The following is a 17,492-nucleotide window of genomic DNA, read 5'->3' as shown; positions in this document are numbered from 1 at the left end:
TTCGTAAAAAAAAGAATCTAAACTCTTCTTGAGTAGATTCTTCAACACCAATGACTATCACACTTTTCAGTGGTGCCTTTGTTATATTCTATATGAGAGGTTTTAATGACCCTACTAATTGATGCAAAAACTAAGGTTATCATGTAACTTTGACAAGTCCAGGTGACAACCCTCACAAAGCTTTTTTTTATTCCAAGACTAGATCACAGAAGAGCTTGCCTGGATCAGGCCACACTCTGGCATGTCTCACCCCCAAAAATGGCTTAACCAGCGAGATCTATGCCTCACTCTGACATGTTTGAACCAAAAAGGACTTAATCATTGAGACCTAAGAATCACTCTGACATGTCTCACCCTAAAAGGACTTAATTCTAGAGACCTAAGCCTAACCCTTAAATGTTTTACCCAAAAAGTGCTTCATCATGAAGATCTAAGCCTCTTTCTTACATGTTTCACCCAAAAATGGCTTATTCATAGATACCTACGTTTCACTGTGAAATGTTTCACCCAAAATGGGCTTAATCATAGAGATCTAAGCCTCACTCTGACATGTTTTAATCTTAGAAATCTAGGAGTAAGCCCTTTTGGCTGAAACACTTTAGAACGAATCTTGGTCTGCACAGATTGTGATCTAGTCTTGGAATAATAACGCCTTGTGAAGACTGAAGCCATTAAAGTGAAACTAAAGATGGACAGATTATGGACTTTGAGCCACAGTTCCCTTTGGTACCAATTGAGCACCCTAGTGGCCACAGAAACAATTTGTAAGGAGAACAATATGTCAAGAAGAAAAACATAAATACACGGTAGACCCTTTTTTTGTCCAAAAATCAAATATTTTAATAGTATTGTTATTGCCATATTCAGTGAATTTATTTAGCAGACAATCACAGTGCAAAAGCATGGAGCTCCTGGCGATATATTACAGAGGTATGTTACAAAGCTCCTACAGGAAGACTTGAGATAACAATGCTCATCGGTACATCCAATGAGACTGTACAATGATTGGCTCAGTGAAGGTTCAGGGGCTTCTGTAAAACATAGAGAATTGGTGGAGGAAAGCTGATTACACACTTTGGCTTATGACTACTAAGTGCTATAGTCTAAGGCACCTTACATCCCATTTCTATGGGCTATAACTGACTGTATGGCTTAGCAGAGCTTACTAAAAACTAGGCCTCGGTTAAGAATACCACAGACTACTGTTTTAGCTTCTACAATCACAACTCACATAGGTAGCTAATTCTACAATAATCTTGACACTTGGGCTACAGGGTACTACAAACATTTCTTAGAACATCTATCAAGTAAGTCTTGGTTAATAGTGCAGTGATCAAGAGTGGAATCTGATAAAGACAACCAGATAGCCTAATCACATATGAAAATGGGAAAGTAATAACTTGCTTTTCAAGTCATTTTTTCCATAGACAGGAAACATCTATATTGTGATTTTGGCGAGATCAAATGACATATTAGCTATCTAGAGCAGTGTTTCTTTATCTTTTGTAAGTCAAGGCACCCTTTAAAAGCAGGCACCCCATTCTAAAATTTACAAAATTTAACGAATAGTTTTACATTATGCCGCAATATCCTCACACGCTTACACCCAACATTTGAGGAAACACATCTTTGCACACAGTCTAATATTCTGTTTCTCTTCTGTCAGTTGCTCTCCCTCACTCTTCTAATGTGGCCCCAGTGGTGATGGAAAAGGGCCGGGAAGGGGTGAACAAGGATACTGTGCAACATCCTCTACATCAACCAGTGATGTCATTGGTTGTTAGGATGCCAGCGAGTGAAAGATTGTAGTGGTGCACAATGAAAACCTGCGGCTTTGTGTAACTATAAGGCAGGCTTGATCCACTCACTGGCTTTTATACAATTTTGGGGCAATTTTTAGGCATTTGCAAAGGCATCCCTGAAGAAGCCTGAAGGCACCTCAGGGTACCGTGGCTCCCTGATTGAAAAAGGCTGATGTAGAGCAACATTTCTCAAAAAGGGTGCCTTGGTGTTCCATATTTCTGCTCAGCATCATGCTGTTCCATGGAACAGGCAGACCAGACAAGGGCTCTGATGTGAAAGTGGGCGGCTGGGAACCCTCATGAGAAATTGGGGGGCTGAGGAATCTCATATGAATGGAGAGGTGAGAACTCTGCTTTAAAAGAGGGGGACTGAGAGTTCTGATATGAAGGAGGAGGCTGAGGTCTTGGATGTGAAAGGGAGGGACTGAGAACTCTGATTTTGAATGGACGACTTGGGATTTTGATGTAAAAGGTGGGGGAGATGAGCAATGCGATGGGAAAGGGAGGGAAAACCAAGGACTCTGATGTGAATGGAGAGCTTCTGATGTGATTGAGAGACCTCATTTTAGACTGGGGTGCCTTGAGATTTTGCATACTTTTTAAAGGATGCTAAGACTAAAACAAGGTTTAGAAACACTGATCTAGAGGGCACAGCAGACTTGGCTAAATAATTTTGAGCCATCAGAGACAGGGCAACCAAAAATCAATGAGTTGGTGTGGAGATTGGTGACTTAATTGCTTGTAGTGTGAATGTTGGTGCAAGAGAGCTGGCCTTCATGTTTAATAGCCATTTAGTGTCTATAGCTAGTTTAATTTATTTAATACCATCATAATTATGAATTTGGAACTCAGTTTAACGGTGTATTTAAAAAGTGTATCATCCTAAGAGACAAGTGTGGATGGGCTTTTGTTTGTGCAAGAACTGCTTACCCCCTATACAAGTCAATGGGAACACAAAAGCAGTTTAAAACAGGTTGAAGCCACTAAGGAGGAGGTCAGATTCACCAATTAAATTCTTAATGATCTCAAAAGGTTCTCAAACAAGTGGATCTGCTATCGCAAGCCCAAGGCCCTTTGACACAAGCTCTAGTATACACATATTTATTAGGTAAAACGCAAGGTGCAAAATGTAGCAATTATGATAATCTGAATTCAAACCTACCATTTGAAATAAGGCCCTAAGGACCACTACAGAGAAATGTGATTTGACTTCACCCTGTTTGAATATTACTGCCAACAAATTCCTCTAAAATTTGAACTGTATCCTCAACCTGTACAAGGAAAAGTTGCATCTAAATATTTGTTTTTTTGGGAGGATGAAAGTGCATTTTCCAAGTTATAACCATTCAGTGAGCCACTAATACTTTCCAGCAACTGTGCTAATGTCAGGAAATTTGCTCAGTTTATCTTGAGTTCTGTGTATCCTCCAACACACTGCTCCATATGGGTAGGTGTGTGTATGCGTGGGTGGGGTGGAGGGAGGCAGAAGGAGGGTAATTTCTGGAGCTTATGCGGTGTAACCTTCTCTGCTTCCTTTATAACCAATCACATTTAGATTTCCAGGGCAGGATTGAATGTGATTGATGGCTGTTAGAAACTAGCTGGATAAGTTTTTCCCTAAGCAGAAGTCAGTATGGAACTCTGTACATTCCAGAATCACAAACAGATATGTTCCAGGATCACCATAAAACCCTCACATATGACTGGGATGATTATTGCAGTACAGTTATGCCTGGATGGAAAATTTCAGGAACTTTGTATATTTGGAAGGTTATGCCTGTCAAGACTTTGGTACATTGCCCTAGATAGTCTCTACACTACAGAATGATCAGCAAAATAGCAATATTATATAAAATACATTGATCATCCTGAGGCTAAATCTCAATTTGCTTTACCAAAACAATTTTGGTCATTGCATACAATATTCATGGTGGATTTGTTTCCTAAATAATAATACTTCATGTTTCACCAATACCAATTAGCAAGTAAATTGCTTTCACATAACCACTGAGTGGAGTAGCAAAATGGCAGCTGTGGCAGCCATCTTGATTTGTACCAATCGTTGTACGACCTCTAATATAAATGGAGAAAATCCATCTTTAATTTAATAGAAATAATACAAGGTGTGCATGTACAGGGATGTATTAAGAGCATTACATTACCTACACAACACCATACAGGTGTACTTAACCCATTTTCCGAAAACAGCATTACATAGTAATGTATTACCAAAAGGATGCACTGTATCTTACATAATCCATAAAAATAATTTAAAAACCAAGCAATTCACAATACTGACAAGTGTGCAGCAAGACAGATCCTCACTGGCAACTGTATCATGAGTTTCTTGTGGCATCCAATGGCTTAGTCTTGTAAATTCACAGTCTCGTCTGACAAACTTCATGAATGCTGGTGAATTATACATTATTCAAGAATTTTAGGTCAGAAATGTCCATGGATTTGGATCAGGACACGTACAAGGCAAAACAATAAAACATTTACAAAAAAGTCTGCAAACACTCATATTTAACACGGAAAAATAAATATATACAGAAGCCATTAGCAATAGCAAGGCGCATGAAGAAGGCTTGAAACCAGTGTCAAGGAAAAATCATCATAACTGTCTAGAAGAACACACTAACCAATCAGACTCTGATCATCTTCCATTTTATTTTACCAACGAAGAAGCTGGAATCTGGTTGGATGCTGTGGACTATTCTGACAGTTTTTAAACACAAGGCCTAGACCTAGAAGGGTCATGTTCTATTCCCTTTGGACAACCCAACTGACTGGCCATTCTGTAGCACTTCTTGATCCAGGTTCCTCTGGTTTCCATAGGCAAATGTGCTTGCCTATGCACTCAGCCCCCGTCTGCAGAGGTAAAGCTAAAAATAAGGCTAAAATAATATACAATCTGTATTTACTTTTGATTATTCATAAACCAGAATGGACGTTGAATAAGGTCATTATAAAGTTAATCAATATAGAAGATATTCATTTTAGTGATCAATAAAAAGGGATTGCTAACATTCTCTTAAATAATTATTACCTAGACAAAGCAGACAAACTCTATAGACTGCACATTCCTTCTAAGTATTTATTATCTTATGTGTCCTGACTCTACAATACTCTAATAATACAATAATTATATCCTGTTTGCACTGTAATGTATTGGCATAGGCATCAAGGAGTTTTAAGTGCTCATCCATCTACAGCTAACATTTTGGTGTTTGATCTCTCAGTGGCTTCTTATTTGTGGTAAGATCTGGGAAGATCTTTGCAGCAAGGTTCCTAGGCCTTTCTACTAGTCACAAAGTGGTCTATACCAGCCATTCCTAACCAAGGTTTCATAGAAACCTACTGTTTCTCCAGAGGTTGCTAGGGGTTCATTGAGCTGTGGTCGATTTGATCTTCCATCCAATGGTGCCTCCATTCTTCCAAGTCCAACACTACTTAGCAGAGCCAGCAGCATGACACCAGTGATCATTTTAGCTGGTTGTAAGGGTGGAATTCTGACCACTGTAAAGTAGGCATTCTTCTCACTGACTAACAATGCAAGTTGTATTTTCCAAATGACTCCCTTAGAAGACTAATCTTAGCAGAGGATCCCTACGACCTGACCACCACCGTAAGGGGAACATGCTTCACTTCACACTATCAATGCATTTTCCTAAAGACTTCCCATGGGTTAATCTCAGCAGAGGCTCCCTAAGACCTGATCACCACTGTAAGAGGTGCATTCTTCCCACTGACTTCCAGTATAATGGATATTTTCCCTGGGATTCCCCTAGAAGACCAATCTTAGCAGAGGTTCCCTAAGACCTGACCACCACTGAAAGAGGGGCATTCTTCCCATCGACTCCCAGTGTAAGGTACACTTTCCCAATGACCCACTGATGGACCATGTTTAGCAGAGGTTCCCTAAGACCTGAAACTTATTTCAAGGGTTCCTCTAGGGTAAAAAGGTTGAGAAAGGCTGCTCTATACTGCTGAACAGAAGCAAAACATATAAAGCAGTCACCATGCTTCTTCTTCTAAGACAACATTCCTGATGTGATTTCTCAAAAGAAACAAGAACTGTCGGAGCATAAATAGAAGTTGTCATTCAATACTGCCGGGCACCATAATATCTCAATACAGCCCAGCCAACATGTAAGCAGCAACAATAATATAACAATAAATTCAACCAATCCTTCAGTTTAGTGATTATTGACCAATGGCTAATTTCACACCTTTCCTTTATTTAAAAAATCAGAACCATCCCACATGCAGGTATCTTGTGAGAATCAAGACACAAAGAAAGAAATTAGTTATTTGTTTTCAGGGCTGGACCAGGATGAAAAGTTGCCGTGGTACACAGCTCCCATTTACGTATGTGAGTGAACTTTGATCACTCACTGTGCAGCTTGTATTAGTGTTTATCTATTATCACCATAACTGATTAAGTTTCAGATTGAGGGTCAACTATAGACTATGAAGGCTCTTTGTACTCGCACGGCTTTCGGATGTTAGAGAGGGGTGAACTTTAGAAAAAGTGACACAATCATGACCATAGACAGGTGTATTTGTACTGATGGGGGCAGGTTTAGTTTGGGCGGCATGCGGATTTTCCCCTTGGTTCTAACCCTTACGTTTTAAGACTAAGCTTGCTTTGGCAGACCTTTTTCTCCTGCTGCTGCATATTATTTTTGATGATGATTTGTTTGCTATTTTTTTTTTTATTCAGAGTAGTACTAAACTCCCTGAATTTCCATGTGGACTATACTATCAGGGAAACATTTCCTAGCAATTATTTTACAGCATATATATTTGTAAGCAATTGCAATCAGTGCTCCTCAATACTGCAATTTCCAGGTTTCTTCCAGTTTGAGGAGTGCTCCCCTAGTTTTTGGGTTGAGTATGGAAGGGGTACAACCACTTTCAGGTAGCAACCTGCTTGGGTTCTACTTGTAGCATGTATATACCAAAACAAGTCGACAAGTGGGGCAAATACCTGAGGTGGCAATAATCCAGTCAACATCTTGTATGCTAATGAGAGTTAGGAAAATTAAATTAAAGCAAAGTCAGAAAAGCAAAATTTAAATCTGATAAAGTAAAATGTCCCCAGGCTTTTTTTTTTCTAAAAACCCTGTCACCATCTCAAAACGTTGCAGGTAAAAGCACAGAAAAATCAAGTATTTGTAGTATTTTACCACTACATAAACAATTTTTTTATTCACTTGCAATGTGCCTTTGAACTTTGACTACTCCAGGAAGAGTCAACTCTCTAGAGCTCCCACCCTCCGTCCATTTATTAGCCACTTCTGAGAGTTTCTTATTAATGTTGTGTTGGCCCAGCTCTTCTCCTCTCACCTCCCTACAAAGGAGTATAGGGGAATACTATGGAGCAGCCATTCTCAGCTAGGGTTCTAGCTTGCAGAGGTTGATAGGATTTCCTTGAGCTGTGCCTATTTGATGGTGCCTGCATAGTTTTGCAGTACACCAATGATCTTTTTAGCTGTCTGTAAATGAGGCATTCTGACCTCCAGCCATTCTCAACCAGGTTTATGTGAAACCCTAGGGTTCCTTCAGAGGTGGATAGAGGTTTCTTGAGCTGTGGCTGATTGACCTCCTATTTGGTTCCTGTATAGTTCCAGGACCAACACCACTTGGCAGAGACAGTTGCATTATATCAGGTTATCTTTTTAACTGTCTTTAATTGGGGCTTTCTGAACTCCAGCTATTCTCAGTCAGGGTTCTGTGGAATTCTATGGCTTCTTCAGAGGCTGCTAGTGGTTCCTTAAGCTCTGGCTATTTGATGATGCATGCATAGTTCTGGGACCAATAGCACTTGGAAGAGCCAGTTGATTACTCCAATTATCTTTTTTTGCTGTCTGTAAGGGTGGCATTCTGACCTCCAGTGTAGTCGAAGCATTCTTCCCTGTGGCAAACCAATATAAGGGGCATTCTTTCCACTGAATCCCAAAACAGTTGATTTTAGAGGGGGTTCCCCATGACCTGAAAATTATTTCAAGGGTTCCTCTGAAGTAAAAAGGTTGAGAAAGGCTGCTATAGAGTGTCACTTGAATGACAACTCTGAGTCTGCTGGGGCTGCTGACATCACATCCAAGATGGGGATACCCAGCAACAGTCCTAGGGCTTTTTTTGAATGTCTACACAAGGGAGGATTTTAATGGAAAATAACAGGCATAAATAAGTTAAAGGCACATATACACTTATGGGAAGTATTAAAATGAATGGACTGGCAACAGGGTCTCTTTAAACCTGAGCTTACTTCACAGTTAGCAACAATCCTTCCATGATCTGCCTAAAAAACACACGTCCATCACATTTATTACAGTAATAGAGAATAATAATAATAATAATAATAATAAGCATGACATACAATAAATCCCAGGTATCCCTTCTTTTTCGCAAAGTCACAAAATATAGCATTTTCTCCTTCTTTGTCTTAGTAAAAACTAACTATATACATTTTTTTTCCTCAAAAAAATAAAAATCACTTTTTTTTGCGGCACAGAAATATTTATAACAAAATAGGAAATCTGTATTATTTAAAAGCTCACGAGCGTGGTATGTTTGCTGCTAGGGATACTGGGATGGGAAGCACAAAGGTGTTGTATCACATTAATAGCTCGGATGAACAGAATGGATCAGAAATTAGGAGAATTTTGGTAGTTTGCTCACAAAAAGTCCTATTATGTCCTATAAGTAATACTGTAGGCATTTTTTGTTATATTTTAAGTCAGCACCCACAATGCATCACACCAAAGGCATCTTCCCAGCATGTCATTTTCTTTTGTATGGTTGTCAGCTAAATGGATTTGGAAGAATAAAACTTAGGAGACATCTGTTTCTTGCATGGGCATATCAGTAGAGATATTATATATATTTTCAACATATATATAAGTATATGTATATAAATGGGATGTATTAAGTTTGCAATCTATGTTCCCTTTCAGACCCCAATAGTCTTAGAGGCACCTTTTGGGCCCAGTTTCCTTTAACACTCTCTGACAGAAAGACGTGTGAAATACATGCAAGCAGAAGAATGGATGGGTATGCAGTGAATTTTTCATTGGTTGATGCATAGATTGGTGGGCCTTATTTAGCAGAATGTCTGAACGAAGAACTGAAAGTATACAAGTGGGCACCAACCCATAGAGTGAGTCCAGAGTGCCATTGGTTGTTCCCAGTACCAGCACTCAAAAAGATCCCCGTGTCTCAAGGATAAACTCTCCCTTCATCATGGCTTAGAAGAATAAAGACTTGAACAGACTCAATAGAAACCAGATTCAAATGGATCTATACTTGATCTGGTGCAAAGTCTCCTTTTGGATTGGAAGTTTAACTGTTACAACAATATAACCAGTTCTTGTAGACATTTTAATAAATAAGGTGTGCAGTTTCTAGAGGCACAAAATGGCTGCTTGCCACGGCAGCGCCCATAGCAACAGATCTCCCTTCTCACAAGGGACATATTCTAAAAATGAGCAGCAATTTAGAGTTATACATGGTTATTAATACTGGTGGTTCCCATTGGGGGTCACCTGTAGATACATCATACATGTACATATACAGTATACTAATAGAAAAAAAATAAGAAGTGCAAATTCAGCTTTTTGCCGGTGATGAATCTCAGTTTACCAAATGTGCCAAGTAAAAAGTCATGACAATGTCAGCCTGTTGTACTGCTGCTGGGCATGACGAACACAGCTACGCTATGAGACATTAGCACATATAGGGGGGTTAATTTCGTCACAGCTAAAGCCATCACTTTGATCCTCCGAGATACAACTGTTGTTTACGCTGACAAGCCCAGCACTGAAGTGCATTTTGGGTGCCTGTCTTTCCATTTGTTTTCAGGGATATTTTAGGATGTATGTTCCTGGAAGTAAAGGAAGATGGGGATTGAGTTTGATATTGGAAAAGCATTTGGCAAGCTCCCCTATATGGCAGGTCTGCAGAGTAATATGTGTTCTCCATATCCCATTTGGCATTAATATTCCCTTACAGCTACGTACATCCCTATCATTAAAGCCATCCAAAGCTATCTTAAGCTGCTATACAATGTCTTTTTGGCATTGGTTGGGTGAAATTCTCTTTAGAGCACAGCAGCACATTAGCTTTCCTAAAGAACCAGTCACTATTTATACATTCAATACTAGCCGCTTGTGGTTCTACTACCATCTATAAGATTAATCTCCATTGATGGACACTCTATGAATCATATATGAAGCCACTCCTGGCTCTACTACCATCTACAAGACTGATCTCCATTGATGGACACTCTATGAATCATATGTAAAGCCACTCATGGTTCTACTACCATCTACAAGACTGATCTCCGTTGATGGATATTCTATGAATCATATATAAAGTCTAGACATTTTGATGACCTGATATAATATCAAAACAAAAGAGAATTTCACCAACCTGCCCACTTAACATTCTTCCAAATGGAAGAGAATGTACCAGAACACTACATTACTACTCCATTAACTTTGTTTGGTTACCCTTGTTTGGGTTAGGATAACCAAGATAATTTTGTTCTATAGATCCACATTTTGGATGGCGCTCCTCCTCTGTTTCTTAGAGGAATCCATCATAAGTAGAAGAAGCTATGTGGGATTTAAATGTCTTTTCATGGCTTCAATAATTAGAAGAGATGTATGCTTGGGGAAATTAGTGTCAGTTCTTGTCAGTCTGGATCAATGAGAAGATGAAAGGTGAAACAGGTATAAGACTTCACGGAGTCATGGCTGGTGAAGATTGGCTTCACATGACGCTCTCAAAGATTATGACTTTGTTGTCTGAAACAGGGCTCAAGCTGGTCAGGCTCTTGATGTCTTGATCAGGTACCATGTACTCTAAATGGTGAGCTCCCCATATGGGCTCTGTCAATCGCTGCCAGCGCTGTAGGAAAATATAAGCAAAATATATAAGTGTCTGTGTTGACCTCCTTATGGAGATGCTAGTATGCTGTCATGCCTTAAACCACTGACTTGCAGCAAACATGCAGCCACTGAATTCATAATAAAGACCTGCATGCTTGTTCAAGGTCACTGACTTAGAAGAACAGTAAAGACAATCTCTGTGTTTTTTCTCATTCCTTTAAAGCCCAGTTGAGTTTTCAGTTTAAATGAGCTAAATACATTCCAGGTGCCTAAAAACAAAAGGTATGCAATGTATGTTTTCTTTAGAAAGCAGACACAGCTGCTGAGTAGAAAAGCCTTTACCCTGCCAGATGCAAAGAAGGGCCCTTGGTCTGGTTGTGGAAGCAGTGTGCTCTCTGCATTAGTTTGATTAAATACAAAGATAGGTCACTTACTTCTTTCAGCGTCCCCTTGGCACGTGTGATTTTATAGATGAAGGTCACAGGGACACAAAGCATGGACAACAAAGCAAAGCACCAGCCTATGGCTTCACCCCACCATGGGTATGTGTAGGTCTTATTGTATGTCAAAGGCTTGTAGTTCACTAGGTTGAAGATAAATATCGCCTGTATAATAGAATGTAGGGCAATGGTTACAAAATATTCCGAATTTGTGTCCTAGTGCAGCTTGGTCTGGTTCTCAAGATCATGCACAATGACCTCTAAAGAAAGTTTTACATCTCTAACATGCAGGCAAAACCCATATATAAAGTCTTTCAGGTACTCCCCTCTCTTTGCTATACTTAATTCTTTACCTTCCCTCATCTTGTTATACTCCTCTCCACCATCCCTGCTCTTCTTGTAATATTCACCTGTCCACCTTCCCTCCACTTCTTGTTATACCTACCAGTCCAGCATCCTTCCTCTTCTTGTTATACTCATCTATCCACCATCCTTCCTCTTCTTGTTATACTCATCTATCCACCATCTTTCCTCTTCTTACTATGCTCACCTCCCTATCATCTTTCCTCTTGTTGTACTGACCTCTCCACCATCCCTCTTCTTTTCGTTAGACTCACCTTTCTACCATCCTTCCTCTTCTTGGTATACACAATTATCCACCATCCCTCCTCTTCTTGTTATACTCATTTCTTCACCATCCCTCCTCTTTTTGTTATACTTACTTCTCTGCCATCCTTCCTGTTCTTGATACACTCACTTCTCCGCCATCTTATCTCTTCATGTTATACTCACCTCTGCACCATCTCTCTGTTTCCTGTTATACTCACCTCTCTACCACCTCACATTCATTACTTCCAATTTTCCCTTCTCCACCAACCCACAATGTACAACCCTGGCATCCTAGTTGCTCCACATAATAAAGTAGAGATTTTGACAGGGTGAGGACCAAATGGAACACCATTAGCAGTATATATCCAGACCTGCCCTGTCCTATCCTAAGGATTTATCACATTTACATCTGATTTTCTTCCTTCATGGTATGTATGTTTAACAAAAATGCAAGATGTTTGTGAATTGCTTTCAAGAGAACCAGTCAAAACTAGATGTTTATAAAACTTAATACATTGTCAGGACCCAGCGCTAAACCTGCAACAGCCTACTGTGTCTGACAATGTCTCTTCTTGCTGAGCCACCCGGAATGCTAGACAGCACCCTGGACAATTCCTTGAATGAGCCTACCTTGAACCTTGTTTGTCTTGAACCTTCATTCCTTTTGCTCCTCCCATGAATTTCCTATTAAAGCCATGCCTTTGCACTTCCGGTTTGCCAGATTATTGTGCTCTCTCCAGCCAATATCTCGCTTTTGTTTCTCCTGCTGACGTCCATAACCTTGCTACTACTCGTTACCGACCTTTGGCTTGTTCCTGGACAACGCTTATGCCTGATTGCAACCTGCAACCACTTGTTACGGACCTTTGGCTTGTTTACTGATTTCGCTTCTGCTTGATCCCTACCTACTTTATCTGCTCCTAGACCCCGGCTTGCTCACCTCTTGGTGGGGTAAGTGTGAGGATCGCGACCTGGTACTAACATGCAGCAAAACCCGTTTCCAGCATCTGGAGCTCTGGTGAATACCGGTTAGTACTTAGACCCCGAGCCTTGGGTGTGCCCATGTCATCCCCCAGGGTGACCTGCTTGTATTCCTTTCCTGCTGGTCGGTGGGAGCCTCTCTACTGCTATAGATACTGATCTCCGAGCCCGACCCCTGACTGCAACATACGTACTACTAATACTCTACTTTAAACATAAGAATCCACTTTTATGCTGGTATAATAATGCAGCCTTTCCTTTCAGGCATAGGAGTATGTGCTGTTTTTCACTTGTATTCCAGAGTGACATGCCACCCTAGTGTTAGGCCTCTATGTAGGCCTGTCTCCTGCTTGAGCTCAGAGATAACTAATACTGCCTAGGCTGCTGTAGGGTAAAACTGTCAATCCATAAAATCTTCAGCCTTCTTTCATTTATTCCTGACAGCACCTTTTGGATTATTCAGTCTGTTGTCTGTGCCATGCTGATAGGACACCCTTAGAGCACATATGCACAGACAGGGATAGAATACAAGTAATTACTTACAAATTAAAAGTCAAGTAATCTCCAAAAGGTAACAGTGCACTAGTTTAACAATTCCAGAATGGAGGTTCAGATAATTACAAACTACTATTAGTGACAGGTTCTCTTTAAACATTTGGCTTAGCCAATTGGAGAAACAATGTATTATCTTACCATGCAGACAAAGGGTGTAATCACAGACCAGCACCACTTCATCCAAGGGAAGGGGCGGTAACCAATCATGCGAGCAATATCATCCATAAACCTATCAGCACCTGTAGGGGCAAAAGAAAAGAAAATGTCATTGGCTGGCAACTGTATCTTGCTGTGATAAAATATAGACCTGCCAGGAAAAGCATTAAAAAGATGAGCACTTTCATTGTACAGCAGATCGGGAGCAGTGAGTGTGACGGACCTGGCATGTGAAAAGCACTCTGGGAGACGCTCTGCAGCATGTTGGCAGCTTGGCGCCCAAGGACAAAGCTATATTAAGGAGCGTTACGGGCCTAGGAGCGCATGCTCTGGATTACAGCCAGCAGACGTTCACGCTCCAGCTCCTTCATCGGCTTAGGAAGGGTTTGTTGAGCACTGAGAGGGTTTAATGTCAGGAATTATTACTTAAAGTACAATATATCTAAAGCCAAAACTTTCTTTTTTGTGTTTTTATTTTTAGAGCTGGGCATGATTAAAATTGTGATCAGTTTTTTTTTTGTCTGTCCCACATATTTCCTTCACTTTGTCTCAAAGACACAACAGGAGTCGAGAAGAAATCTCGATTTCCCTTCCATTGAAGAGAACTCCACTCCTGAAGAGCTGTCATAGAAAGATAAAAAAGCGAAGGGAGAAAAATTCTAAGTGGTCCATCAAGTCTGCCCATTTTTTAACCTTTTTTCCAAAGCTTGTATCAAGTGTGTTTAAATTCCCTTACTGTTGATGGACCTTCACATCTTCTGCTGGAAATCTGTTCCAAGCATCCACTATTCTTTTGGTAAACTATAATTTCTTAGGTTAGTTTTAAACTATCCTCCTGCTAGTTTAAAGGGTTGAGTGACCTTTAGCCAACAAATATTCCATGCAGTTCCTATTACCCTCATTAAAAAGAAATATGCATTAATGCTACTTCCATATCTGTAGACCATTTTCACATAGAGAAGATGTAGGGCAGTCATTCTCAACCAGGGTTCTAGGAAACCCTAAGGTACCTTCAGAGATTGTCTTAGGTTCCTTGAGTTGTGGATATTTGACCTTCCATCTGATGGTACCTTGATAGTTCAATCACCTCTTTAGTGGTCTGTAAGGTTGGCATTCTGTAAGGGGGGGCATTTATCCCACTAACCACCAATGTAAGAGACATTTGTCTCACTTACCACTAATGTAAGGACATTCCTCCCATTGACCACCAATGGAAGGGACATTCATCCTACGACTGACCAATGTAAGGGGCATTCTTCCCAATAACCACCAATGCAAGGAACATTTGTCCCACTGACCTCCATTAATTAATTTTAGCCTTTGTGCCCAGAGACCTAATGATTATTTCAAGGGTTCCTCTGAGGTAAAAAAAAATGAGTGTATATTAGTGCAAGGGATATTCATTCCTCTGACCACAGATGTAAGGAACACGTCTCACTGACCACAAATGTAAGGGACATTCCCCCCACTGACTCCAATATAAAGGACATTCCTCCCATTGACCACCAATTGAAGGGACATTTACCCTTCTACCCATCAATGTAAGGGGCATTTTTCCCACTGACCATGAATGCAAGGGACATTCACTGTCCCCCATTAATTAACTTTAGCTTGGGTGCCCAGAGACCTGAAAAATATTTTTATGGGTTCCTCTGGTGTAAAAAGATTGAGTGTACATTAGTGAAAGGGATACTCAACCCTCTGACCCCCAATGTGAGGGACATTCCTCTCATTGACCACTAATGGAAAGGACATTCAACCCACTGCCCACCAATGAAGAAGAATTATTTCCAGTGACCACCAATGTAAGGGACATCCGCCCCACTGACTCCCATTAATTAATTTAGCTTGGGTGCTCAGAGACCTGATAATTGTTTCAAGTGTTCCTCTGGGGTAAAAAGATTGAGTGTACATTAGTGTAAAAGATATTCAACCCACTAACTACCAATGTAAGGAATGTTCATCCCACTGACCACCAATGTAAGGTATATTCATCCCACTGACCACTAATGTAAGGGACATTCAACCTACTGACCACCAATACAAAGGGCATTCGTCCTACTGGGTCTCATTATTAATACATTATAGCAGGGTTCCCAGAGACCTGAAATTATTTCAAGGGTTCCTCTGGCATAAGAAGATTGGGAAAAGCTGATCTAGGTTCTCTCTTTATATGTATTGCAATAAAAACCTTACCAAGGTTCTAACCCACTTTTACTCTATCCAAAATTAGATAAAATGTTTTGACTTTAGACACATTTTAATATTACAGAGGTTTGTTCAGTAGTCACTATGTTCACTCACATGATTTCCATCAACGTCTTTATGTAAGAGCTTGTAGCAACATTTATTGATACCTATATAAATGTTTCCTAAACAGACTACATCATAAAGTTCCATAAGGCCATTTGCTGCCAGGGTGGTAAAAACAAGCAGTTGAGCTGCTTCCAACTGCACAACTTAAGAACAAACTATTTTGCAAATGTTGCAGTTACAGGGTTGAGACAAACCATTAAACACTGGCAGGGATGCTTACAGTACAATGAACAGTAAAACCTTTATCCCATAGCTGTAACTGCTTATACAGTGTTAGATGGAGTTTAGCTTCAATTTGTTAGTGTGTCTATATCTGCTAGCATGTCTAACACTCCCCTTCCCCCAGACTGAAAATGCTGTTGTCCAAAGGTGCTCCCTGTGCTCCTGCATCCAGAGTGGGGGCACTCTAATACAGAATGTGTGTTATTGGCCAGATCACAGGTAAAAGCAGGAGGGAAAAAGCCTGAAAAAAACTAATGGAGCCACCACATCTAATGATTGGTAAGCAGCAATATATAAAATTTTTGGTTTTGGGTTTAATACCACTTAAAAAAATAAATCATATGCTGTATAGTGTAATACTAAGCAATTCCTATAGGGGTCTCTTCTCTACTATAATTTCTAAATGCGTGTAAACCTACACGTTCCACCAGTAATCTAAAACTGCATTTCTGGCCAGATAGAAATCTATTATGCTGATTCTGCTGAATTGAAAATGACTCATTAAGGCACGGTGTCTACTGAAGAAGCCAAATAACTCCATAGGGCAGGTGACCATAAGACTTCATGGGACTTTCTTCTAGTCCTGAGCTGAATATTTTCCACCCTGAAGTGATATAATAGACTGATATAATGGAACTGATGTAATAGATAGGGGAGAGTTAATATCCATACCATCTCCCAGAGAATATTACAGCAGATTTTCTGCATCAGGGGTCCTCCCAACTACCTGGATCAGTATAAATGGTACCTAAGGGTAAATATATAAATTCCAACATATCCGATCACAACAGATCCTTGGATTTGGTGCCTGCTTTTGTTTTCTTTTATTAAGGCTTTTTCCCCCTTTATTTTCCTCTGTTGATCCTGCCAGTAATGCACTCTTGGGTCCAAGGGTAACAACAGTCACTCAATGCACGGTATCTATGGAGAAGCAGCAAGGGATTCCAAAATCTGCAATTAGGATGAGAACTACAGTAGTTGGGTATTGCACCTTACGGTCCTCTCCCTTCTCTAGCCCAGGGAGTGTAGAAGTACTCACACTGTCCTGTCCAGTTACCTTGATGGGTTGCAGCTGCTTTCAGGCCTTACACTGGGCTGGCTCCTTCCCTGCTGACAGGATGTCCACCCTAAGTGATGGTGGTACAGTGGAGATCCTTCCATCCAGCACCAGCCCAGAGGTAGACTCCCAGGCTCCACTATCCAGCACCTTCGCTCGGTCCATCTTTCACCCGAACACAACAACTTCCCGCTGCACAGGCTCTGCCACATTTAAGGGTTGCTCTCAGCCACCATGCCCAGTTTCCTGCCTGGGGATTGGCCACGTTCCCTTAAACATGCAAACCCAGGCTTCCTCCCCTCCTCCACCCCTCTTTTAGAAGGTTCCTCCAGTTTCTAGAAGGGAGGCAGGGCTCCAGAAGCCCCGACCTACAGAGCATTTTAGCCTGTCATGAGGTGACCTCTCTACTTCACTTCCAGGCTGACCATCCCAGGCTTCTAACAAGCCTCTGACTCAC

At 40.6% G+C, this 17,492-nt stretch overlaps 1 protein-coding gene across 1 annotated transcript in view; it reads right to left on the bottom strand.

Moving 5' to 3' along the window:
* Nucleotides 1-814: 814 nt before the first annotated feature.
* SLC6A8 (solute carrier family 6 member 8) overlaps nt 815-17,492 on the bottom strand; it is a 97,336-nt gene continuing 80,658 nt past the window's right edge. Inside the window, exons 11-13 of the mRNA XM_089674942.1 lie at nt 13,423-13,523; nt 11,134-11,304; nt 815-10,718 (exon numbers count right to left, since the gene is read on the bottom strand). Coding sequence (XP_089531068.1) covers nt 10,581-10,718; nt 11,134-11,304; nt 13,423-13,523 — 410 coding nt within the window. The 3' untranslated portion in view covers nt 815-10,580. The remainder of the gene's footprint in view (nt 10,719-11,133; nt 11,305-13,422; nt 13,524-17,492) is intronic.

Source organism: Staurois parvus, unplaced genomic scaffold (genome assembly GCF_062004578.1).
Source record: "Staurois parvus isolate SC_StPar_1 unplaced genomic scaffold, SC_StPar_1.0 ptg000154l, whole genome shotgun sequence".
In the NCBI taxonomy this organism is placed as follows: domain Eukaryota; kingdom Metazoa; phylum Chordata; class Amphibia; order Anura; family Ranidae; genus Staurois; species Staurois parvus.
This window is presented reverse-complemented; position numbering and strand designations above follow the sequence as displayed.